A 26,362-nucleotide genomic window follows, 5' to 3' on the forward strand; every position below is an offset into this window, starting at 1 on the left:
CCGCACGCGTCACAGTATAACGAGGTGGGCACGGCCCCCAGAGTTGTGCACAGCTCCACCTGCACAGCCACGAATGAGGAGAGACTCTGGAACATCCTCTCAGGCATGTATTCAAAACGGAGGGCTGAGGCCAGGTTTTCACCTTCCACGCTTCTGTTCATACTCCGTTTCCCGCATGTAGAAAGAAGCAAAAACTAGGAGCAGAAGTTGACTCTGCGGCTTCAGCCCGGGGTGGGGGAAAGGTTGGTTACGTAGAGACCTTCTCTCTCTCCTAAAAATAGTCTTTGATTAATAGAGAGACGTGTGTGGTCTTCCTCGCTGCTTGTCTGGGGACAGGCGGCAATGAATCCTGAATGAGGGACCCGCTATCATGACAGGAAGCGATGCCCCAGATGGAGTGCTGGAGCCAGGGCTTGGTGGCTGGGGGAGACTGTTTTTGCCAGAGACTACAAAACCAGAAGGGGAACAGGCACCATCATACGCTTGCCAATCTCAAAATCTGTAAGCAGAGAAGTGCCGAGAACTTGGCATTCCGCGTCACCCCTCCTGCCATTCTCCTTGGATGGACATCCTGACCGTGGTTTCAGCGTCAGTGCTGTTCATTCTCCCGTGTTCGCTGGAACTGGGCCAGGGCTGCTCTTAACAGGAGCCCTCTAGGGAAGGAGGAGGAGGAGGATGGAGGTGATGGGGAGGAGAGACGACAGCTACCAGTTGTCTGGCTTTGACAAGCCAAACGCTGTGCTGAGTGCTCGACAGTCATCGTTTCACTTCATCGGCGCAGCAATGACATGAGGCAAAGTCTGTCATTATCCTCATTTTTCATCTGGGACAGTGTGGCTCAGAGAGGTTAAGTGACTTGCCCGAGGTCACACAGCTATGGGGAGACGCTGTGATGTGAACCCCAGAACGCTGCTTTTTTACCACAATGAATAGGGAGGAGTGATGTCAGTCTAAACAGGCATGTTGCCATCTGACAAAGTGGAGACTTTAGGAAGTTCCTGACTTTATGACACACACAAATAAATGGCTTCTGTTGCATATTCTTTTCTCCCTCCAGTTCCCCATCCTTGGCATCAGACACCCTTTTGAGGGTAACACTGAAAATGATTTGCAACTTTTAGAAACATGGGGAAAGGAGAGCTGGGGGGAAAAAAAAAATTAGGAACAGTCTGAGAGAAGCCAAACTCTTGAGACAGATTTTCTAGGAAGATAGGCCATTTATAGGGTAGCTCTCTGGACCAAAAACATTCTTCCTAATATAGCCAAAAATGCTGTAATTTCACTTCATTCTACTAAAACCTTATTAATAGATTCACTTTGAATTCAGAAGTATTCTCTTAAAAGTTTGATACTTCTGAGAAGCTAATAGTCATTCACACTTTAGTCATATATATTTAATCATACACACACGCACACACACAGATATACACACACAATCTCCATCCAGATGGCTGTTCTCTTGCAACCTAGCTGAGAACTGCTGTTCAGAAGGAATTAAAATTCTGACAGGGGTAGAAAGAGAGGTGGGTAATTTGAGGGTAAAGGGGATTTTAAGAATTGAAACATGCCTGACTGGTGGACTGATCTGGAGGGCTTGGGCGAACTGAAGACATTAGCTATATGGAGGAAAAAGAAAGAAGAAAAATACAGAAAGAGATACAGTAGAGCGCCAAAGACAAACTTGGACTATTTCAGAATTGCCCCATGGCAAGCTCTATATTCAGGAAACTTTTATTTCTTCTTTTCTCTACTCCTAGTAACTAAAGACCTTAGGCTAATGCAAATCTCCTTCTTATTTCCAAGCTTTTGAACATCCTATTGCCTCTGCCTGGAGTACAATTCCTCATCTCCTTCTATCCCCTAACATTTTTTAAAATTATGGTAAAATATACATAACATAAAAATTGCCATCTTATCCATGTTAAATGTAGCATTCAGTAGTGTGAAGCAGATTCACATTATTGTGCAACCAATCTCCAGAACTCTTCTCTTGGAAAACAAATGCTGTACTTACTAAGTAGCAACTCCCCATTCCAACAGGCCTGCCCTTATAAGCTTAGGGCACCTCTTTCAGGGCTTAGATGTAGGACACATACTTGCTCCTTTGATTTGCTCAGTGACCTTAACAAAAAATTCTTGTATCTCTTTGTGCTTAAGACTCCCGTTTGTTTTTAAGAAAATGGATACAACACTACTCTGAAAATATGTAATACTCCCTGGCATTGAGTTCAAAGAGCAATTTAAGACTCCTATTCATTGGACAGACCTATAGATCTTTCACAATTTTTTGTTTTCTTTTCGGCCATTTGGTTTGAATGAATATTTTCAGGAAAAAAATGACAGGATTCTAAAGAATTACATGGATGGTGGACTTTGGGAATTTGTGGACTTGAAGGTCAGTTTCCCCTATTTGCAAATGACTTCGCAAATCAGGGATACAGACAATACGTCATCGTACAGAGGCCTGAAGTCAAACCGAAGACATTACGAGGCTGTAAAACAGAAGACCATCCCTAGGCTAGTGAGTGCACCTCGCGCTCCTCTGAGCACCCACATCTCACTGTTTTGATCTATATTCACTATAACTTGTGCAATTACTCTCATGATGTTATTTTTCAAAAAGAAGAGCACTGATTCTCTTCATATAAATATTGGTTAATGGACCTAAATAGAAGGCCAATTGATGAAAGCAAGAGAAAGTGATGTGGTCTAACATTTTGGTGGTTCTCTGCCAAAAAAAAAAAAAAAAAAAAAAAGTTTTATAAATCACCCTAACCCTTTATTTATAGACTCATTAAGATCTTGAAGAACTCCCCCTCTTTTTATTAGGGATATGATATGCACTAGGGGTTTATCTAAGGATTCTTGAAATTCTCAGAATGTGTCCCTTCCAAGTAGCCAGAATCTGTGGTTCACTTAGTGTATAATATGCACAAGGGATCAGGGCCTGTTCAAGCTGTGAGGTAGTGCTTAGCCCAAAGCATTTTAAGGCTGGTATGGATTTTAAGATGTATGTGTGTGCATGAGCTTTGAGTACGTGAATGTATTACCAGTTATATGTCTCAACCTATAATATAGGTTACAGTGTTATTTTTTCTTCTGTCAGAATGATCAAAAAATTATAACTTTCATTAACTAATAATCCATTAATACTCTTTACTGTTTTATCACTCCTCAGACATTTGTGCCGTAAAGAAACAGGAGGCTTTTCTTTAGGATTTTTTTTCCCTCCTAGCTTCTCGCTTGCTTCTTTCACACATCTTCCTGTGTGGCTTATGGATTTTCATTTACTGTTGTTTTAATTCTCCACAATTCCTTACTTGGAAAATAACGAAGACACAAGCATTGGAACATGCCCAATAGAAAGAATTAATGAGTCTGTTTTACAAAGCACATAGGATTGCTCATTCATTTATTCATTCAACAAACACTAATCGACCATCTACTAATGTCATATACAGTGGAAGGCACATGAATACAGTTGAGAGACAAAGTCCATGCCTTAGTATCATCCACAAGAGTGAAGTATGGTGACGACTATAAATGAGTGCAGAATCACTCAACCTGGAGCTCGAGAAAGCTTTGGGAATGAGAGAACACTTAAGCTCACTTTCTACGGATATATGTAGGAAATCGCCAAGTGGAGAAAAGGAAAGGATGCTCCAGGGAAAGGGACCACATTAAGGCTGGAGAACATGGTAACATAGAAGAAATGGAAGCGGCTTCTAAGGACGGGCCCCCAGGGCACAGGTAGGGAAGGGAGTGGGGGAGAAATGCAGTTAGCTAGTGATGGGATCAGGAGCCAGATCATGAAAAGTAACTGTAGCAACTAAGAAATTTATCCCAAAGATTGTGAGATCCTACTGACACAGGAATGGATATAACCAGATTTTTATTTTAGAGAAATGACTTTTCCAACTGTGTGAAAAATGGATTGAAGAGGACAAGTCTAGAGGCTGGGAGACCAGATGTCCATACTTACCTGAGAGTGAGCGACCAAGAACAGTGTCTTCCACAGAATTGAGATCACCACATGAATTGAAGTGTTTCTTGTTAATTCCCCTCTTCCTCACAGTCTTCTACCACAGGCATCCTTATTAATCCTATGATGTATCTTGACTGGAGGGTTTCTCATGAAGTTGATATTTTGCTGCCACACAACTTGAATTTAAATTCCATCCTCTAGCTTGCCTTCCATTTTGGGTTTGGTAAACTGCCATGTACCTTTGGACTGCTCCATAAAAAATAATTTATGAACTTTTAACAGACGTTGGTGTTCCCAAAGCTAAAGCCAAACCCTTGAGACTGAGCTAGACTTAGTCTAAGAAGACATAAGTAAGTAAAAGAGCTGTTATCCCAACTTGGAAGAAAAATATTGCCCTTGCATTTACTAGGCATTTCCATATTTAAATTCGGACCAACTTCTATCTTCTAGAGGACTCTATCTGGCTCCTTTAATAGAACTCCCTGGAGTATGTCTTTAGCTTGGAGATTTTCTCAGGTCTTGAGTAACTGATATGCCCATTTCGCCCTCCTGTTCATCCATGATTTAAAGTAAAAAATGTGTAGCATAAAAAAAAAATGTGTAGCATAAACAAGATCTTAAATCTTACCCCAAGGATTTGATAATGACAATACCAAAAAGCCATCTTGGGTCTTGGTTTCCTGCATGAAACAAGCAGATCAAGATTTATTACAACACGTCAAACGCTCCATAGGTCATAGGCATCTTGCGTCATATCATATAAAATATTTTTAGATATCATTCTTAAGAAAAGGTCAGCAGGGCTATGTAAAGGGACCCGAATTATCTTCCTTTTATGGTTAGCTTATACTAGGGAGATTTTTTTAAAATTAATCTGGAGTTTGCCTTTGCATTTTCCATTTTTGACCAAAAATACAAAACCATGAAGGTACAAAGCCTGACTTTTAGGATTCCTCCCATTGGCTTCTGCTAGGATCAGCAGGTCCATGTGTAAAATTGTGAGAAGGCGAACGTGCTTTCTGGGATCTGTTTGGCCGTGGAGATCTCCTCTCTCCAACGAGGAACCACTGCAAATTATGGGGAGTGTCATGAAAGCACACTAGGGATCAAAGAGTAATCATGTCTCAGAAATGACATCTGGGGGAAAAGGCCCTAAACATACTTAGAGAGGCTCCTGCCAGCACCTCCAAAAGCTACCGCGCTGGTAACCACAGAATGTTTGGTCACTTTGGAGCCTGTGGGTCTGATGTTCTTTCCCAAGCCCTAACATACAACCACAAAAGAGCCAGGTGGCCTGGGCTTCTAATAAGATAACTTTTTGGTTGGGTCTCTATTCTGATACCAGGTGAGGCCCCCCAGAGCATCCCATACCAAGGGAAATAAGTATTAGGAAACAATGGGAATAAATATGACTGTATTTATTTCACTTTTATCAAAACAATGAACATTGTCAACATGGGTTTAAATGAAAGGAAATTTTAAGCCACCCTATTCCATGCTAGAATCGGATGCTCTTTGTTCTTTCCTGCTTTTGAGTGTTTGGTGAAGGATCCTATGATTTGAAGAAGGCAGAAGAGTTTGGGATGAGACCCCAGCTGGTAAGGGTCATCTCTGAAACAGCCTGATTATCTGGTGGGAACGCTATCTCCTTGCTAAAAGCCTGTGGTTAGATTAATGCTAGCATTAGAAAATCTGCTCTGGCCTGATGGTGGGCCGCCAGAGGAGGAATGTGTTTTCTGTTTATCTCTTCAGCGGCAGCACTGTTCATCACAGAAAGACTCTGAGCTCCCAGTTTCAAGCAGGTCTGGAAGCTGCATGGTCTGTGGCCTGTGAATGTACACACCAGTTCAGAATGATGAGGAAGAGCCAGGCTCGGGTTCACGGCCAGTTGCCTGCACTGGGTGATGGGTCAGGCAGTTTCTCCAGCTTGATAACGAGGGTAGATCCTGCCACATTGTCTGGAGAGGAAGTCTCACCCCCCCACCCACGGCTTTATCTCCCAGGAATGCGGTTTGAATTGTAACTCCTCCTTGACAGCGTGGACCTCAGTAAATTACCAAGGTCTTGACCCAAGAGATGGAGAAGTTCTAAGCGATTTTTTTAGTCTCCTATCTAAAACTGTGTTTACATTTCCTGAACTCTGGCTGACTGATTCATTCTCCTGGTGTTGCAAGAACTTTCTTTATGCATTAGAATTTATAAGTTTCATTTCTAAGAGATCCAAGCTTCCTTCCAAGCCACAGTGAAGTGAACCTCATCTCAACACAATTCTGCTGGGCTAGATGTGTCCAGAGGATGGATCATGGCCAAGCAGCTGTGATGTGGCAAGCTCAAGCAAAGCTAACGGAGGGAGTGCAATGTGGAAGGAAAAGTGTTAGAAACTAGGAAGATTTGGGTTCTAGTCTCACACTATTTCAAGGAATAACCTCAAGCCAATCTCATGAAACCACTCTCTGGGCCTCAGTTTCCCCAGCTGTTTCAAAAAAGAAATGTTTTAAATCTGTCTCCAAAAGCCACTTCCAAACAAGAAGAACAGGACAGCTGAGAAACAACAGAAAAGGAAAGGTCAGCCCACAAGGAATGAATAGAAACTCGGGTCAAAGAGACAAAGATGCCACGGGCTCTTAAAAGTAGCAAGCATAGAAATAACTTTTTGCTGGACACCCAGCCCACACTAGACACTGACTAAAACCCTTGTCACTGGAGCCATGTGCTTAGCTAAATCTGTTCCTCAAATAAACATTCCTTTATAAACATTAAATTCACTTTCTCGGGGATAAAAAGAAAAACAAAATAAATCCTATCCTTTCGCAGCATGGGGTTTGAGTCTTGGACTCAGAATCGCTCCTGAAAACCTCACTAGTTGTACAAGCTCCGGTAGGTTAGTTCACGTTTCAAGCCTCAGCTTCCACACCTGTCCAGAGCAGGGACCCAGCAGCCGTGGAGGAAAATCATGTAGATCAACTCCACGGCCGAGTCTGCGTGGCAGCTGCTTTGCGGCGAGTGCCACGATTTCCCTCAGTGCCCCCTCACCGGCTGTCCTTTGGCCTTTGCCTCTGTTTGCTTTATGTTTCCACTTCTCCTGTTGCCCTTCCACATTATAAGGGGAGAGCGAAATCTCTGATCTCTCTATCTGGAAGGCTGCAAAAGCGTTTTTCTACTTCAGTGAACTACGATCATACAAAATTTATATTCAACAGTATCAGCAGATATTTTCCCATCAATATTTCCTTTTTAATTTCAGCTTTATCTGAATTTTAGTAGCACAAGGAATTTACTTTAGTTCTCTAAAAGAGCAACCAAAACAAGAAAAATAGAAATCCGAGTATGAGTTTTCAACACGGTATTTAACATGCTGTGTAGACAATGCTTCTAGAGGGTACAGGTGTTGTTTGGTGAGTAAATACGGAGGTCATAGGGGTGTGTGTGTGTGTGTGTGTGTTTATAATCTTATATACATGAACTAGGTTTATATGTATATAGTATATATAAAAATTAACTAGACCTGGATCTGACAACTTTGATCGTTTTCTCTGATTTTCACCATAGCAAACACTGAATCCAGAACCTATCTTCTCACGAATCTTCATGAAGCCTCACCTTTGACCCAAAAACCAGAGAACCAGGTACAGTACTGACTCTGAATGAGCCTGAGACTGGGAGGCAGGAATTTGGGGTTCTTGGACCAGCTTGCTGTGTGACCCTGGGTGAGACTGTTCCCCTCTCTGGGCCTCATTTGCCTCATCAGTAAAATGAGACAAGTGGATTATAAAATCACATAGATTCCTTGGAACATCTTAACACAACCTGGACTATTTTGTGTGGCTCTTATGTGCCTGAATGAGTTGAAACAGCCTTTCCCTGACTTCTGCAAAGTCAAAAAGGCAACAAAGAAACACAGAAACGTATCATCCACCAAGGCAGTAGGCCCTAAGACTTTGTACCAAGGGCCCATCTTTTTTCCCATCCATTTCTCATTCCTAATGGGGAGGGGGAAAGTAGCAACCAAAAAAAAAAAAGTAAGGGGCGCCTGGGTAGCTCAGTGGGGTAAAGCCTCTGCTTTCGGTTCAGGTCATGATCCCATGGTCCTAGGATGGAGCCCCACATCGCGCCCTCTGCTCAGCAGGGAGCCTGCTTCCTCCTCTCTCTCTGCCTGTCTCTCTGCCTACTTGTATCTCTGTCAAATAAATAAATAAAATCTTAAAAAAAAAAAAAAGTAAGGATACTGTGAAGAAAGGAGAAAAATGCTTCATTTGGATGGGTCAGAAGTATCTGTTAGTGTTTCAAGGATGTACCTTCACACATATTTAGAAGTCTGTTCCTCCATTTGTGAGGTTGCAACTGTCTTCAGACTCACTCTAGAGAGACAACTCAGGGGAATTCCTAGAACTGGGTCCAGGGTCTCGGAGAACCGAGGGAGAAGCAGCACAGCTCCAAGGCCTTCTCAGGTCTCTCCCTGCTGTGCGACAGCCTAGGCAGGGACAGGGAGGCATGATCTCCATTTCTCCCTTGCCCCCCCCCTTCCTGCCAGAGCCTGGCTTTCTCCTCTTCCCTCACATTCATGAAAAAACAATAATAATAAAAATAGTTTTGTTTTCATGTGTGTGCCTAGCTGGGTTCTGAGGAAGGATCTGAACTCTCCCTGTGAGAACCCCAGGCCTGGGTCAGGCCTCCGCTGAGGTAAAACACAGCTGAGCTGACCCTTCCTGCTGCTGAGGAACCACTGAACCAACCTCTGCATTTTGTTTTCTTTTCTTTTTTTCTTTTTTTCACATGCCTGCTTTGAAGACAGCCTTTATAAGGGATCTAGAAGGTTTTCTTTTTTAAGAGAGTCTGTGAGTAAGGAAAATATAACTATGCTATATTTTGCTAATTCCACAATTCCAAAGGCCTAGCGGATGCCTCACGTACCCTAGACACGCTCCAAACTCACCCAGTTTGGAGGCGGCATTTCAGGAGGCCTAACATCACCTGCCATAAAAGGGTGTCTCGGCCACGTCAGAATGAAGCCCTCGACTGAATTATTAACCTCACAGTCAGAAAGAGGAACACCAGACCGAGGGTCTTAAACTCTAATCCTGGGTTTCCCCCGTGAGGCGGCGGCCAATCAGCTTACTCGGAGAACTTCTCGAGTCTTCTTTGTGAAAGGCAGGCCCTTGCTCCCCCACAGAACCTGTGGGTTTGTTCACGTCCCAGCAGTCGTACCCCCTTGAGAAGTCGCCCCCCCCCACAGGAAAGCCATTTGAGGGAAAGTCGAGGGAGCCCCATCGCCCCTAAACCCAGAGAAACAGGGGGGTGGGGCGGAGGAAGGGGAGGGGCTCCCGGGCCTCCCCCACCCCTGACTTCTTGAGGCCAACAGCCCTTTATGAGATTAATCACTGACTTCAATTTTAACTACTTCCTCAACCTACTCCATGTAAATGACTAATTTCATGTTTACTATAAAGCATCTGGAAAGGATTTAGACACAAATTTCTGCCCAGCCGACGGCAGTCACGTACCTTGACTGGCCGCTGGCGAATCCAGGGGATTCCTCGCAGGGCTGCCTCCCCCGCTCTGCAGCAGGCTAGGATCTCACACAAAATCGATCTCTATCAGCAGCAGCGGTTTCTACTTTTCTTTCCTTTCCATTAATTCCTCACTCACCCTCCCCCTCCCCTCCCTGGGGTCTGACCATATTAGGAGTTCGGGCCCGTAAAACACTTGCAACTCTTTTTGAGCATTGCGCTAGCTGCGAGGAAAGCGGGGGAAAAACAAAAACAAAAACCCACCAGAGGTGGACGATTCGGGCGTCACTTGCTTTCACAAGTCTCAGAGCCAGATCCGGGGAACGAGTTCTGCGGGGTCGGGGGGGGGCGAAGGGGGAGCGGCAGGGAAAGCCGGCCGGGACCGGGTTCGCGGATCCCGGCGCCGGCAGCGGGAGGCTGCCCCCGGGGTGCCCCCTAGCGGCTGCCTGGGAAACCGCGGCGGCGCGTGGCGGCGCCGGCGGCGCGCGCGGCGGAAGAGAGCGGGAAGGACCCGGGCTCCCGCCTCCCGCACGCGCGGTGGCCCAGCCCGGCGACTGGCTCCCGAGGCGCCCGCTCCACTCCCGGCCGAGGATCGGGGCCTCGAGGCAAACCCGCCGAGAGCAATGGGAGTCGCCACGACCTCGACAACTTGCCGGGAGTTGGAGGAGGGGGTCGAGTCGCCGAGCGAGGGCGGAGGAACTACCAGGGCAAAAACGTGCAGATGAAAAGAGCCGTGAAAAGAGAAAAAGGAGACAAGCAGACGCGTTTCAACTCCAAGCTCCCACTTCCTCCTTCAAACGCACTGCCTCCCCACTGTGAACAGAATCAAGTATTTATGAAGGCATTTTTTGCATATTAATAGCCGCATACGGAGCATTGCCAGCTCTCAAGTGCTCAAGGTAGGATGCCCTTTATTTAACGCAGGTCCTCCAGGCTCCTCCCGGAACCCGGGATCCTCCTCCACCTGTATTTTCCTTTCTGCCCGGTGGCTCCTCCTCAGGCCTTTCATTCGATTCAAAGAAATTAGTTCCCCGCACACCGTCGGCCACCGAGTCCTGCTCTTACCTCGGTGGCTGACATCAATCGCTAGAGAAGCTTCTCGTCTTCCCCAGGGCCTCTCGCTGGCGAGGCTGCAGGTTGGGTGAGGTGACCGCCCCCTAAAAAGAGTATTAAAATTGTAAATGAAAATTCCAGCATGAAATGTTAACGTATCTATGCTCTAGGGACGGAAAGGCAAAACTTTAAAAAATAATAATAATAAAGTTTTTTTTTTTTAATGGTGTTAACTGTGACAGCATGGCTATCTATGCTCGACAAAGATGACATGCAATTTTAAAAGAAAAACAGTGAGAACCAGTTAGAGAAGTAAGTAAAAGACATAAACAATTTATATAAAAAATAATAGCCATAGAAAACAAGGATGGAAAAGTATTTATCCTGAGTCGTAGTTTGAATGCAGCTTAGGACAAACTAGAGGTATCATTATCTCCAAAATGATATAAAATATTTTATATTTGAGGTGTAGGTCTCCTTCCGCTTTTTTTTTTTTTTAATGGTAACCCCCTGGACTGCCTATGTTTTGGTGGCACTGGTAAACTTAATACACTCCTGGTGGGTTGTGATTTGGTTTAATCCAGTTGTAAAGCAAACTGGCAATATAAATTTGTGAAGCATGAAAGAAATATTCCCACTCGTTTGTTCAGTATTTCTGACTCCTAGGAATTTATCTTAAGGAAATAATTCAGCTTAAAAATAAAAAAAAAAAGTGAGTGAAGATGTCCACTGCAGCATTATCTATAATAAGGAAAAATTGGAAACACCCTACTAGTCCAACATCAGAGAAATGATTACCTTAATTATGACATCTCCCTCTCGGTGAGTGGTTTAATTCATTCATTAAAAAGTGATGCTTGTTCATACTAGAAACTGTGACTTAATGCTCAGTTTCTCAGCCTCCACACCATCAACATTTTGCACCAGATACTCTCTGTCGTTGGGAGCTTTCCCATGTGTTGTTAGGATGTTGAACAGTATCCCCAGACTTTTACCCAGTAGATGCCAGTAACGGAACCCCACAGTTGTAACCATAAAAAGTGTCTCCAGACCTTGCCAAATGTCCCCTGAGGAGAAATATCAGTGCCCCCCCACCAAGTTGAGAACTACGGATCACATTTTAAAAGTGGAAATCGAAGTGATATTACCTAGAACTAACTGCAGCTATGAGAAAAATAATAAATGTATCTACTAGGAAAAGACTGGCAAGAAAAAAAAACATGCAAAAAAGTGCAATTATGTTCATTTGAAATTAAGGCTGTGTTGAGGTGAGGTTTTGGTTTTGGTTTGTCTTCTTGTTTTTCACCGCTTTTCTTTTTTTCTTTTCTTTTTTTTTTTTTTTTTTTTTTCCCCAAAATTCCCCCTGTAAGAAGGAAAATGAATCAAGCGGAAAACTGGTTTTATTCAAGTCTGGCTTAAAGTGCTCTAGGAGTCAGAGTAAACAAGCATACAGCAAGCTGAACAAGACTATAGTGCCATTGTTTTTAAACTACTGTTAGTTAAAATTATTAAGTTTTTATTAAATAGTTGGGATAGAGGCACCGGAATTCTCCTTTGAAAGATCTCAACCCCTTGTCAGCATTTTATCCCTCTGACCCTAGGCCCCAAGGGACAGCAAATTTGCCTCTTTTTTGGAAAAGTTTGATTCTCAAACGATGAAACTCTTGTGTACTCAGATCCATCCATGTAAGCTGGAAGCAAGAAGGGTCTTTAGGCCACTGGTTTATGGAGCTGTCAGGGCAGAGAGCTTGTCAGTAAAGAGTATCAAAGTACATGCTCCAACCTTAATTAGATTTCCCAAGAATCACTGCATCTCTTTGTTTAAAACAAGAAAGAAACTATCTCACACTCTTCACGTTGTCTATTTTCTCCCTTTGTTAAGGAAAGCAAACATCCTTTCTCACATGCTCTATCTTGGGTTTTGTTTTGCTGCTTTGTGGGGATTAGAACTTTGGTAGTGTCCTAAAAATCCTGTTAAACTGGAATTATGTCCCTTTTACCCATCTCACAAAGCCACTTCTATTTCAACCTATATTATCTCTTAAGTTGAGGTTTCGTGAGTTTTTAAGCGTATGAATTTGTGTTTGATCTTAGGTGTCCTAAATTTACCTCTTTGGGATTTCAAAGAGTAGCCTGTAATTCTAGCACACTAGGATTTAAGTTGAATAAACCTCTGTTTACCCCATCTGTTTCCTTGGTGGTTTCACAGATGGTGTTCATATCCCCTTCCTTTTGCAGAACAAAAAAACAACAGCATACACACCAAAACCCACCTGTAGACACACTAAGTTTTTGTACAAAGGTAACCTTTTGTTTCAGTGTCCTTCTGAAGTATAGCCTGCCTTCTGTTGAGATTTTTGGCAGTTATCTGAAAGAACAAGCTACTGATCTTTAAAGACAGACTCCCCCCCACCCCCACCCCACCCCCAAACACCGCCACCTGCCTCCCATTTTGCCCAATTCACCTTTGTATCCCTTGTATTTAGCACAGTTCCTGGCACATGGTAGCTACTGAAAAAAAAAATTGACAAATTAATCTCTAGTTGACATTAAGGACCATGTTCTGGGTAGAAAAGCTATAATCCTCCGAATAGGATTTGGAAATTGCACTTGCTTTATTTCCAGTGATAACAATATGAAGTTCAGCTGACATTTCTGTTACAGCTCACACAATCTCCAGGTACTTCCTGCCATTGGTGGGCACGATTTGGTATTTCACTCTCTGGGTCATGTGCCGACCAGAAATGTCACTAGGCATCCTTCCTGAAGATCTTTTTGAGGCTGATAAGTAAGATTGGGCTTATGATTGATTCCCAAGAGAATTAACTGTCTGCATCTCCCCAGCCAGAGAAATAGGCTTTACTCCCTCACCTTTTGCTTCTCGTTTCCAAAGGCATGTCATGGCATTTCCCCCGGTTCCATGCTGGTCCCCTCTCCGCTCTCCCTCTCTAACCTCCTCCCCACTCTCTCTCCTGGCTTTGTAAACAATTTTGCTCGTGGAGCTGGATACAAAGGTTTTTTGAAGATCTAAGCAGACTTCAACTTCTGGTTCAACCTCACCCACAGGACTATTTTAACAGCTCAAAACTCCACTAACAATTTAAGGATGATTTACTAAGATTGTTTTTAATCATAAAACCAAGGCTTTCATTTTTGGAATTTTCACTCTAACTATCATTGATTCTAGGAAGTCTGTGTTTACTGATCTATTGGCTGCTGGTTCCAACCAGGCACATGATCGGTGCCTAGTTGATTTCTTTCCTTTTTTTCCCCTTTTATTATGGAAAATTTTCAAACACGTGCAAAAGTAGAGAGAATAATATAATAAACCTCCATTTTATAATAAGTATCAACAATTATCTCCCCATCATCTTGAGAGGGTCTTTTTAGATAATAATATCAGCCGATGTTGTTGAGGTTTACTATGTGCAGCATTGATTTTTTTCCCTCAATCCTTATGGTATCCCTGTGAAGTAGGCACAGTATTATCTCCATTTTACAGATGTGGAAACAGATGTCACAACAGAGTCCCATTCAGCCCGTGACCTGTCCTTGCAAAGAGGTCTGCTGGTTTGCGAATCCCACAGAGCAGCTTCCTCCCAACAGGCTGTGTGGTTTCAGGCAGGTTATTCACCCTCTCTGAGGCCCGATTTCTTCATCTGTGAAAGACAATAATATGTCCCTCATGGGGGTCATGACAAGAATTAGACGAAACAACATATGGAAAGGGACTAGCACAGTGTTTGTCGCTACGCCATCCCAGTCAGTTACAAGAGTATTCTGTTCCCTTGCTCTCTGCTTGGAAGCCATGATAAAACACAATGTGGCGCTTGTATACAATCGCAAAGGTCAGATGTGGAAAAGGAGAAGCTTGAAAAGTAGGAATAATTTCAAGGACTGTGAGCCAGTCTACTTACTACTGTCCCCCTCCCCCACTCTGCCCTCCCCGCAAGCCCCACTGTCGCCCCAACCAAATACTTCCCATGTTGTCTGGATTTTCGCCGCTTCCATTTCTACCTACTAGAGATTCCTTTGGGTTTCTCATATCTCGTTGTGAATTTTTCTTTTTTTTAATTGTTTTCTGTCGTGCACCTAAGGAAGCACAGTTGAAAGGTTAAAGGCCTGGGATGGTGGGGGTTGGGGGCGGTGGCAGAGGATTTCGGAGTCAGGAGCAATGTATCCCGCCCCTGCCTGATACAGTGCCCCCCTCCCCTCGTCCCTCTCCCTCCCACCCAGCACCGGGCTGCCCAAGGAAACGGAGAGGTCAGAGGACAGGAGGGCCCAAAGCGGGAAAGAAAGGGGAAGAAGATCTTTGTTTCTCTCCCTCCAGCTTTCTTGGCTGCCCCAGCACTACCGGGGCTAATTCAACTTTTTAGTCCAGCTAAATTGTGGGTTAGATAAACTTTTATGGGCCAGTGTGGGCATCAAAGCAACGTGGGTATCGTTTCTTTTTCTAGTGAACATTGACCAATTTTTTTTTTTAAGATTTTATTTATTTATTTGACAGAGAGAGATCACAAGTAGGCAGAGAGGCAGGCAGAGAGAGAGAGGGAGAGAGGGAAGCAGGCTCCCTGCTGAGCAGAGAGCCCAATGCGGGACTCGATCCCAGGACCCTGAGATCATGACCTGAGCCGAAGGCAGCGGCTTAACCCACTGAGCCACCCAGGCACCCCTACATTGACCGATTTTAAATGACCTCTTACAGTGCAATCAGTTGGCAAGTTGAGATTCCCGGTCTCTCGGTGGGCTGTCAGATTGGAAAAGTCACACCAGACTCAGCAGTAACAAGGAAGTTACAGAGTTTGGGGTTAAAGTGTTGGGTAAGAAGAAGGTAGGGACTCGTTCAGATTTCCTACCCTGCACCCCAGCACCTCTCATCTCCTGGTCTGAAATAGGATGCGTCATCTCTAAACACAGGCACAGTTCCAGCCTGAAGACAGCCAGACACCCCCTCACAGAAAAAGCTAGTTTCTACCTCCCCTGGGGCAAAAGAGATCACTATTTTGGCTTAAATTTTTTCTCCTCCAGCTCCTGCTAAGCCAGATAAACAACGATTCTGTTGTGTCAACAAAGCACTTAATTAAACTGAAGACAATTATCAATTAGAACTCATGAATAAGATTTACTCCCAGATAGTAGAAGTCTGTGGAATGAAGGTGTCCTGGGTTTCATTATTCAAAAGCTCCCTGAGGGGAATAGTGCAGCTGGTTGGCCCCATTGGGTAGGTAGGGAAACTGAGGCACCAAAAGCTGGATGACATGGCGAGAGTCCCTAAATGAGTCTCTCATAAAAGCTAAGACTGGAGATTGCAGTGTTTCTCTTCCTAATCTAAGTTAGCTAGCTAGTGGGGCTAAATTTGCTAAACACTCAGGAGAAACGTGAAATCTCCTTTGGTAGAGTTGTGGCATAAAAAAGTGGAGGGAAACCAAAATCTGTGCCAGGGCGGGAAATAAGAAGGCTCTTCCGGCTTCCAACCAAACTGTCTGTTTGCCCGGTCTCCTTGCAGAGCCGCTCCCAAAACCGTCCACTCAGCCTATCTCACCAGGACCAAACTGCCTTTAGAACACAAAATGTGAGCCAGGATGTCAGGTGGCCAAGATGAACAGGCCGAACCCAGGTGACAGGCACATGGACCACTGGGCACAGTGGTGATGAGTGGAACCACACTCTTCAGAAAGAGCCTGGGCAGGCAGACCAAGTTATGGAATTGGGATCCTGGAGTTCTCTCTGGCCTCCTAAAGACTAGAAGTCTTCTGCCCCTCCAGGCCAAGGAAACCTAGACAGAGACAAGGTCTAAGATGGGGACCAACAGCTGGCTGGGTTGCTGACCTTGCACGGGCATTACCCTGAGTTGATGGTGTACACAAAGCCTGTGGCCCGCTCACATCCCTCCCCAAGCAGCCCAGTCATAGGGAGCCCCGCGGGGCTCCATTCCCCTCCCAGCTCCCCCCGTGTCCCCATTCCTACCACCTACTGTTAGTTCCACCGGCAAGAAATAACAGGGCCTGAGAAGGCCAAGTGCTGGGGAACTGGCCAGACCCTTCAGCCCATGGCTCCCTGGCTGGAGTGGCCCTTTCCAGGATTTGGTCCCCACCCACCCAGCAGGGAGCATGGTGAGGGGGCAGCTGAGAATCCTAGCCCTCCTCACCCCTCCCCACCCCCAGTGACTAAATCTCTCAGATCTGTCCATCCCCGCTGGGATTCCGAGTTCCCCCAACCCCCAGGAAAGTGCAGGGACAGACTCTCGGCCTAGGAGGGGGGCCTGGTGGTCCAAAGGAGAGCCTGGCTCTTTTCCTTTTGTTTGCTCACAGGAGGGGACAAATGCCCTGTGTGCACAGAGGTTTGATGTGACAACTTGATAGACCACATGAGGGTTTCAGCAAAGGCCTCCCGACCCTGCTCTCCATGCATTAAGATAATGATGGGGTGTGTGCCCCAGCGCATTTCAGATCTTGGCTACAAAGGCCCTCCTTCCTTCTGTTTTCTTCCTCCGGCTCAGCCTGCACACAGGTTCCCAGAGACTCTTGGCAGCTTTCTCTCAGGCAGAATGAAGTTGTGAGCTGCGTGGGAGGCAGTTAGCGAGAATGTTGCAGCCTCCTTAATGAGGGACAATAGCTCTTCTTGGAGCCATTAAGCTGCAGCTATGGAGATGGGGAACCCCAATTAGAAAGGAGTGGGAGAAGTAAAGAGGAGGTCTGAGAGATGCCTGCGGGACAGATTGTATCTTTGGTGGCTCTGTGGGACCCATGGGTGGAGCTCGGGCTGACTGACTTTAGAATCTGCTTTCCTTCTCCAGGTAAGACCTTCCAATGGCTGTAGAGCCAACCCGTAGGGTGCTGACCCTTCTCAATACACGAGTTGAAAGGAGAAGGAAAACTTAACCGGAGAGCAGGGCTTTTCTCTAAGTTTGAGGCTCAGATATTATAGGAGTAAGAAAGGAAATGGTATTTTTTTAATGGACATCCTCTGTAAGTTTTACTGCATTAGGTATATGTACGTATGGGTGTTGGTATCATAGCCCATAGCTCCCTTTTGTTCTGGCTCTGAGCTCAATCACATTATGTTTACAGCAAGATAATAATCCTGGATTTTCCATGGCTCTCTCTGTCAGAGTGTAAGATTAGCTCTTGAATTCATTAACAGCCGTCTCCTTTTAAATGTCAGATAACTTTCTAAATGCCAAGTACTTACGCAACACCTTCTGTGCAATTCAAATCAGCTTTACCAAATTAACTCATTAATCTTTATTGTTTCATTTGCTGAAGAGAAAGGCTTCCAGGTGTTTTTAGCACAACATGAAAATATTAGTTACAATACAGTATGGGTGGGTTTTGATTTTCTGCTAAGTATTTCACCCTCCCATGGGTTTTGTATTCATTCCCATTGAAGCCTACACACACGCAAAAAGAAGATACAAAAAAGCGTCAGGCTTCTCTGCTTTCTGCTGATCCCCCCATTTTCCTTCCCTTCTGTCTATCCTTCTGCTTCTTATCCTTATCCTTCTGCAACTTCAGGTACGTGACTCCTGTTTACTATTTATTCTGTTCTCTTTGCTCTCAAAAGAGCCCAGGAGGTGCTCTTCCCGTAGAAAACAGAAGCGTGCCTCGCGGGATCAGGGACGGAGCCCAGAGGGCTGGTCAGAACAGGCCTAGGAATCAGGAATTCCGCTTTCCTTTTCAGATGACCCCTGCACAGTTTTACCTCTGAACAGTCGGAGACAGGCCACCCTGATGGCTGAGGATAGAGCCTTCCCAGGGCGAGTCCTTCTTGTCACCCCGCTCTCTGCCCCCGTCCTCTCCAGAGTCTTCCCTCATCACCCAAAGGCAAGTCCCACCCCTCCCTATCCTATCCCATTTCATTGTCTTCATAGATGTATCACGATCTAAAATCACCCTGCTTCTGTACATGTTTGTTTGTCTGACACATACAATGTCACTGTATAAATAACAGCTTAATTGCGTAAATGCAAACCCATCCCAACACATGGCATTCTTGCCAGATTTCAACTTCCTGACTTTTTTCTCTTCTCACCACCTCCCAGAATCATCTTTTCTTTCCTCTCATCTCCTAAGCCCCCTTTCACTGCCATTTATTTGTTAGAACATTCGAACGTAATAAGCAAAAACACTTCTTTGCATTCCAGTGACTGTAGAACCTTGGTGAAGACATTCCATCAAGCTAAAATTCATGGCCCCTCAAGTTAAGGAGATGAACCATACAATCAAAAGAATTGTTTTATCGAAAGATTTATAGGCTGGGGGGCACCTGGGTAGTTCTGTTGGTTAAGTGTCAGACTCTTGATCTCAGCCCAGGTCTTGATCTCAGGGTCGTGAGTTCAAGCCCCATGTTGGGCTCCACGCTGGGTATGGAGCCTACTTAAGAAAAACAAAAAACAACAAAAAAAGATTTACAGGTCAGTTGATAGGGAGAGATTTTCCCAAAGCCTCTCAACTCCCTACTCTTCAGTCTGAGTCCCACATCAGGAGTTAATTCTAGCCATTGGAACTGGCTGTGACTATGCTTTCGTCCCCTGGGCTAACACAAAATCTTCTCCTGAAGGTAATGGAGAACTTTCTCTCAAATCGGTATCGTCTGATTTCTATTATCGCACCCAGTGATTTCATGTGTGATTTTGGAAGCTAGGAAGCTTCGAAATTTTTGTCTGATTCTAGCTTGGACCAAATGTTTTCATTTGTTCTAGAAACAGGGAGGGGCTCTCTCCCTCCAAGGAGCTAATCAGATATATGACTGAGATGACAAAAAATTGAATATGTGTTTGTCCAGAAAAGTCTTTATCTCTAGCCACATTTCAAAACAAAGGAAACGGGCGGAGGTGTTCATCAAAATGATGGCTCTTTGTGGGGACCCAACTGCTAATTCATCATTAATATTTTTAAATAAATGTTATAGGAGGGGGAGTTTATATGGCCCAGAGAGACATCCGAGATCTAAAAAATATGGAAATGATCAAATCCACACCCACGGTGATCTCATGGCATACTAGTGACCCCAGCAAATCAGCCCTGAAAAATAACAGATAACTTTCCTCTTTGGAACCGAGGAGCCGGTGCTATGCGGAAGACAGGCTCTGGAGGTCAGCCCATACTTCTGGTCGAGCCGTCTTCACTGGCCTCCCCCATGGTAACTGAATCCCGCAACACAAAGCTTGCCCCAATGTGATTGTTACTCTTTTTTGTTCAGCACATATCTGTCAAGTATGTACTGTTTCCACACTCAGTGCCTCAGAACAGCACAGTCCCGGGTCCTGCCCTCATGGAGCTTACAGTGGGCGGGGAGGCGAGTCAGCTGTCCTGCAGGGCCATCCTTGGGGACCACAGGGGACGTGCTCCGTGCTGTGGGTGAAAGACCCAGATGAGCCAGACCTGAAGAAGGAGGAGGAGTTAGGAGGGAGGCATGTGTTCCCGTGAAAGGGAAGGCCATTGCTCCAGGAACTGAAGGTCAGGGTTGGCGGCAGCTCTTTGTACTTGCTGTTCTCACAGTGAGGTGAACCGTTCCTGCAGAGAGCCCCACAGAACCTGCCCTGGCCTTCTTCAGAGCTCTGCTCAAACGTCACTTTTTTTTTTTTTTTTTTAAAGATTTTATTTATTTGCGAGAGAGAGAACATAAGTCGGCAGAGGGGCAGGCAGAGGGAAAGGGAGAAGCAGGCTCTCCACTGAGCAGAGAGCTGGATGCGGGACTCGATGCCAGGACCCCAGAATCACGACCCGAGCCAATGGCAGATGCTTAACTGACTGAGCCACCCGGGTGCCCCTCAAGCATCACCTTCTTCTAGAATCTTCTCTGAGTGCCCTGCTTAAAACTGCAGCCTCGACTGCCATCCCCAGCTCCTGCTTACTCCCCTCTCTGCTTTATTTTTCTCCGTATCACAGATCCCCGGCAGACATAACCTGTGTTCCCCTGGCTGCTTCTCTCCTCCCTCCCAGTGGGATGTCTGCGCCGTTTTCACAAGGGTGGAGACTTCTCTGCTTCTTGCACTGTCGTCTCTGCTCTGCGGGGCATAGAAAAGGCACTCGACAGATATTAGTTGAATGACAGAATAAGGCAGAAGAGATGGTCCAGGGCCATCTCTTACCAAGCAAAAAGGGTCTTCCAAGTGAGTTGGCTTTCATGCTGAGGGCAAAGGCCTTTTTAGGTTGTAAGCAGAGAAGAAGACTGGTGTGGTCCGCTTTGCGTCTTGGAAGATCCCCCAGCTTGCACTATGGAGCAGAGGCTGGAAAGCAGTTTCAGATCCAACTTTGCTGTGCTCTGAATCATGACATCCTTTGCCTGTGGTGCTAACAGGAGGGAGCACAGCCCAGGAAATTAAAGAGGCCCCAGGGGCCTCCCATTCTTCCTTCCCTCTTGATAGACACATTCAAATCACTCTCCCTAATGTATCAGCTACATTTCAAGCTTGCAAATAGACTGGAATCTTGCTAAAATCTTATCTGCAAGGTGGATTTGATAACCTTTTGTGGAAACCACGCAAGCATTAAAAAGATCTCATTAAGACAGGAGCCTGGGGCAGACGGTGACTTCTGCTCTGCTGTTTACCAGCTGTAACTCCCAGAGCCTCGAGTGCCTCGTCTGGGAAATGGGAATAACAAGAAAACAGGGGTGTTGTGAGGACTGAATAAAACCACTACAAACCCCGAACACAGGAAGGTCCTTTTGGCCCCTTTCCCATTATACTGACCCCAGCTACGAATTAATAACCAGTCTTGGATTATCCTCTATACATCTGGGTCCCCTGTGGCTTCGATGGCAAAAATAGGTGTTATGACTAGTGTTCCAACGATGAAAAATTACTTTCTATAAATATTTGGGGATTTAGACTAGCTCTTGTCGCACTGTATATCATTCCTATGAAAGTTGGGCTTTCTGCTTCTCTTCACAGGGAGCCCAGCAGTCCTTGGAGGCAGCAGCTCAGAAGACAGGAGAGCCTCAAAGTTGTATAAATAAAGGGCTGATATGTTCAAACAGAAAAGAATTTTACACGCGCAAGCTGCACATCGACATGACGCCGTTCCTGAAGGTGATCTCACACTGAGAAGACGAGGGGTTTTAGAGACATGTACACAGGCATTGCAGTTAATACATTTCTGCATGGTACAAAAACAGCTTCAGAAGTCCCTCAGAGTTCCTGCTTTATCAGAAGGGACAGAAAATAGGCAGTTTGTAGCGGATGAAGGAGGAACAAATTAGGACAGTAATCACAGCCAGCCATCAGGGACAAATCAGTTGGGTGTCTGGTTTGGGTGGTGGGGGACAGAGAAAAGAGAGGAGAAAGGACAACCTTGAACTACCTCATAAAACAAGCAAATACAATTCATTTTTTTTCTTGACGGTAGCTAAAATAATTGTTACTCTTGTATCACCGTAACTGAGTGGAGCTGGTTTTCTGACTGGAGGAGAAGACTGATTCTTGGTAACTATTTGCAAGTCAACTGTGTATCTTCTTTGAATGTCTGAACTTCTTTTCTGTTGTCTAAGGGTTCATTATTCTCCTAAGCACAGCTTCAGATCTAGTTAAGGGTCCTGAGCGTTCCTGTGGTGGGATGTCATTTGCCCACCACTGCAATAGTCTCTCCTGTCCCCGGCATGTGACACGGTGCCTGGCACTGCAAGGCGCTCACTGATGGCCCCATAAATGGGCCCCCTTCTAATCCAACAGCCCTCTGGCTTGGGGTCCTCTTCTCACCCATTCTTTGTCCCCTAAAAGCTGAACAAACTGGAAATAAGTGATCAGGGAGTAAAAGAAAACTAATCAGGAACCAAGCAGGCAAGACTTGGCATGAAAGGATCTCCAATCCTTTGTACAACCCTATTAGAGCAACATGCCAGGCCCTAGATAAGCAGTGACTAGGAGAGGGACCTGGGTGGCTCAATTGGTGAAGCATCTGCCTTTGGCTCAGGCCTTGATCCCAGGGTCCTGGGATTGAGTCTCATACTGGGCTTCTTGTTCCCTTTGTCTGCTGCTCCCCCTACATGTGCTTCCTCTCCCTCTCTCTCTCTCTCTCTCTCTTTCCCTGGCACATAAATAAATAAGATCTATCAAAAAAAAATTTTTTTTAATAAGATATATTTTAAAAAAGAAGTGACCAGGAAAGAGAAACAGGGGAAAAGAAATCAGATCCCTGCAGGTTCGTGATGGTGGCACTAGCTAATGCTGTAAAGGTCAGAGGTTTGGGTCATGAGGGTCACCCCCTCACCTCAGTGAATCCAGAGTTCTCAGGTTACGTCTTCTCTCGGCCACTCCAGTCCCAGCCCAGCAGTGTGGGGCTTCCGTGAAGAGGCATGTGTCTTTCCCCATTCTGTCTCACTCCATGGTTGGGCTCAGCGTTCCTCCATTTCCTTTTGGTTAGGGTCTCTCCCCATGTAACAAGATGGTCGCTGACTTCTCTTTTCTAGATCATTCTGGTACTGAATCTCATTGGCCCGACTTGGGTCACATCCCCATGCCCAGATGAATCAGTCTGGTCAGGAAATTGAAATACACTAATTGGCCCAGCCCAAAGTCACAGGCACCAAGAATAGAGAGGGGAGCAATGCCTCAAAAAGGAAAAAGAGGATCCTTATAACCCTAATAAGAGAGAATTATTCTGGACAGGACACAAATTTTTTTTTTTTTTGCTGCAAGTATTCAAAACAATGAGTTTAATTCATTACATATTATATTAGTTTGCCAGGGCCACCAAACAAAGTTCCACAGACTGGGTGGCTTAATGGAAATTTATTTCCTCACAATTCTGGAAGCCAAAAGTCTGAGATCTAGGTGTTGGAAGGGTTGGTTTCTCCTGAGGCCTTTCTCCTTGGCTTGTAGATAGCCATCTTCTCCCTTGTCTTCACATGGTCTTCCCTCTGCACATGTTTGTGTCCTAATCACCTCCTCTTATGAGACACCAGTCACGTTGGATTAGACCCCACGCCAATGATGAGCTCACTTTTAAGTTTTTAAAGACCGTACCTCCGAGGACAGTCATGTTCTGAGGTACTTGTGGTGGACTTCAATATATTAAAATTGGAGGAATACCGTTCACTCTAAAATACTTATGAAACAATCCTTTTTGTTCTTAGCATCCACTTAGTTCTCCCCTTAGGGCCTGTAGAATCATGGTTAGTACTTCCTGGGATATCATCAACATCATCACTACTCACTCATTGAATGTGTCTGGCCCTTTCTGGGCATTTGGAATACATCAGCAAACAAAAGAGACCAGGATCCTTGTCCTGTCCTGGGCAACATGTATAGTATGTCCAAATGTGATAATTACTATGGAAATGAGATATATTTATGGAGCATCCAGAAACTGAAGAATTGAGAGTGTAGAATTTTACAGTAATTTTTGTGTGTGTGTAGTGTCCACAATGCTTTTGAGTTATGCTTTCTGTTCAGCAGTGTCGGCGCCGTGTTACAGAGGGAAGGCATTATCATCCTGGAGGCCCACTTTCCAGTCCACCCTTTCCAAGGCTCACAGAAACTGTAACTCGGCCTGCTTCTGCAGGGGACCCGCAGAGCACACAAGAGGCTTTCTGCCTCCCAGGCTGTCCTTCCCCAAAAAATCACGCCTTTTCTTGGGAATGTTCAGTGTTAAAAGCTCTCCTTCGGTAAACCTTCCCCTTCGTGACATGGTAGCTCCTGGATTCTTAGGAAATCCTTAAATATTACAGGAAAGGACAGATCTCAGATCTTGTGTAGAAAAGGATGGTGAATTCAAACAGAGAAAGTCCTGTCCTCAGCATCTGGAGCTTAACAGAAACCAGCTCATTCTACACATGTCATTTGTACATTTCCTGCCTATCCACAGGGCATTTCATTCATTTTTCTTCTTCCTGGTGTATGTAGGAAGCACTGAACATTTAAGGGTTTGAGAGTAAGAGATAAAAATATTGAGGCAAAAAAGGGGAATGGAAAGAGATGCAAACAATCATAATTGCTAACATTAGCGAGCACTTACTCTATGCCAGACTCTGTTCTAATGCATTTAATTCACAAAACGAACCCAAGAAATAGGTAACACTATCCCATCTGACAGATGCCAAATCTAAGGCTTTGAGAGGTTAAGTAACTCCCCAAATGTCCTACAGTTAGTAAATGACAGACACAAAGCCCACCTCCAGAGCCCATGTTTTCAACCATCTTCCTTAAAGCCTCACTGCAAACCCCAAATGAGTGACCTTGTAACACTTCTGGGACTGTGCGTGCTCTTTAGTAAAATGGAAATAGTAATACTGGGACGTCCATAGTTGCCCCGTCAACAGCGAGGCAAGAATTACATGAGATAATAATCTTGAAAGAATGTCCACACCTACAGAAGATTCATAAAGGAGGAAAAACCCGAACTTTCGTCGATTCCTACTTAGGGCCAGGTCCATGATAGAACTTTATTTAATACCCCCCCCCACCTCGAGTGTGTGGATCTCCGCTGTGTAGACGAGGAACCTGGGCTGGTAAAATGAGTGAGTGATTGGTGACATGAGGCCAGCAGAGGGCGCCAGGAGCTAAAGCCACAAAACCAGCAATACCTGGTCTTGACAAGGTCAGTCTACTGTTTTCCTGCGAAGAACTCAATGGTACATCTTTGTTTCAACTTTAGAACCTAGGAGAGGAGCAGAGAATTAATAATATACTTAAATCTTAATAACACAAGATACCTTATGATTTTCAAAAATCGGTTTTCTTTATTAAAGAAAATGTGTGGGATATTTATAATACACAAGAAAAGTACTAGCTTGAGGTTGAAACTCTTAAATAAGATACTGAATTTCTTTCTTTTTCTTTTTCTTTCTTTTTTTTTTTTTCTTTTTTAAGATTTTATTTACTGGGGTGCCTGGGTGGCACAGTGGGTTAAGCCTCTGCCTTCAGCTCAGGTCATGGTCTCAGAGTCCTGGGATGGAGCCCCACATCAGGCTCTCTGCTCACCAGGGAGCCTGCTTCCCCTCTCTCTCTGCCTTGCCTCTCTGCCTACTTGTGATCTCTGTCCATCAATTTAAAAAAAATTTTTTTTTTAAATTTTATTTAGTTATGTGTCAGAGAGAGAACATAAGCAAGGAGAGGGGCAGGCAGAGCAGGCAGGGGGAGAAGCAGGCTCCCGGCTGACCACAGAGCCCAATGCAGGACTTGATCCCAGCACCCTGGGAGAGTGACCTGAGCTGAAGACTCACATTCAAGGACTGAGCCATCAAGGCATCCCTCTCCCCGCCACACCCCGCCAAGATTTCCTTTATTTATTTAATTTATTTTGAGAGCAACAGAGAGAGCAAGCATGAGCAGAGGCAGAAGAGGGAGAAGCAACTCCCTGCTTAGCAAGAGCCCGATGAGGGACTCGATCCCAGGACCTTGGGATCACAACCCAAGCTGAAGGCAGACACTTAACAGAATGAGCCCCCGCAGGGGGATTAAATTAAGATTTAATCCATTCTTTTTTTTTTTTTTTAAACTCCATCCTGCAGCCTGCAAGGTCTGGCCCCTACCTCATTCAGCTGGATAGATTTTCTTCCGTTATTAAGAAGCTGTTGAAATTAGTCATTTAGATGCATGTACTGTGGTATGTTACACAGAATTTCCAAATGTATTTTCCTAAATACTGTAGGGAAGAAGCCCGTACAGTATTTATTACTACTCCCATTTCCCAGATGGGGAGAGTGAGGGGCCGCGGGGAGGTCGTGTGGCTGGCTGCTGGCGCACCGGCTCCCCACTCTGACTCCGGCATCCCGCTGCCCTCCATCCTTCCGGGGCCCCTCAGGAAAGCCTGCACTGAGCCTAGAAGTCCCGTGCTGGAGGGGACACTGTGTGCAAGGGCGGTGGGCAAGACGA

The 26,362-nt window shown here is 45.1% G+C and overlaps 1 protein-coding gene across 7 annotated transcripts in view; it reads left to right on the forward strand.

The window, feature by feature from the left end:
• The window catches only part of KIAA2012 (KIAA2012 ortholog), a 100,498-nt gene that overhangs the window by 45,019 nt on the left and 29,117 nt on the right, over positions 1–26,362 (forward strand). For all 7 annotated transcript variants that reach the window (XM_045078578.1, XM_013062318.2, XM_013062320.2 and 4 more), the window contains 2 exons: positions 7,535–7,611; positions 21,443–21,580. In XM_045078578.1, coding sequence (XP_044934513.1) covers positions 7,535–7,611; positions 21,443–21,580 — 215 coding nt within the window. The remainder of the gene's footprint in view (positions 1–7,534; positions 7,612–21,442; positions 21,581–26,362) is intronic.

The sequence above is a fragment of the Mustela putorius genome, unplaced genomic scaffold (genome assembly GCF_011764305.1).
Source record: "Mustela putorius furo isolate JIRA1106 unplaced genomic scaffold, ASM1176430v1.1 tig00000275_pilon_pilon_pilon, whole genome shotgun sequence".
NCBI lineage: Eukaryota > Metazoa > Chordata > Mammalia > Carnivora > Mustelidae > Mustela > Mustela putorius.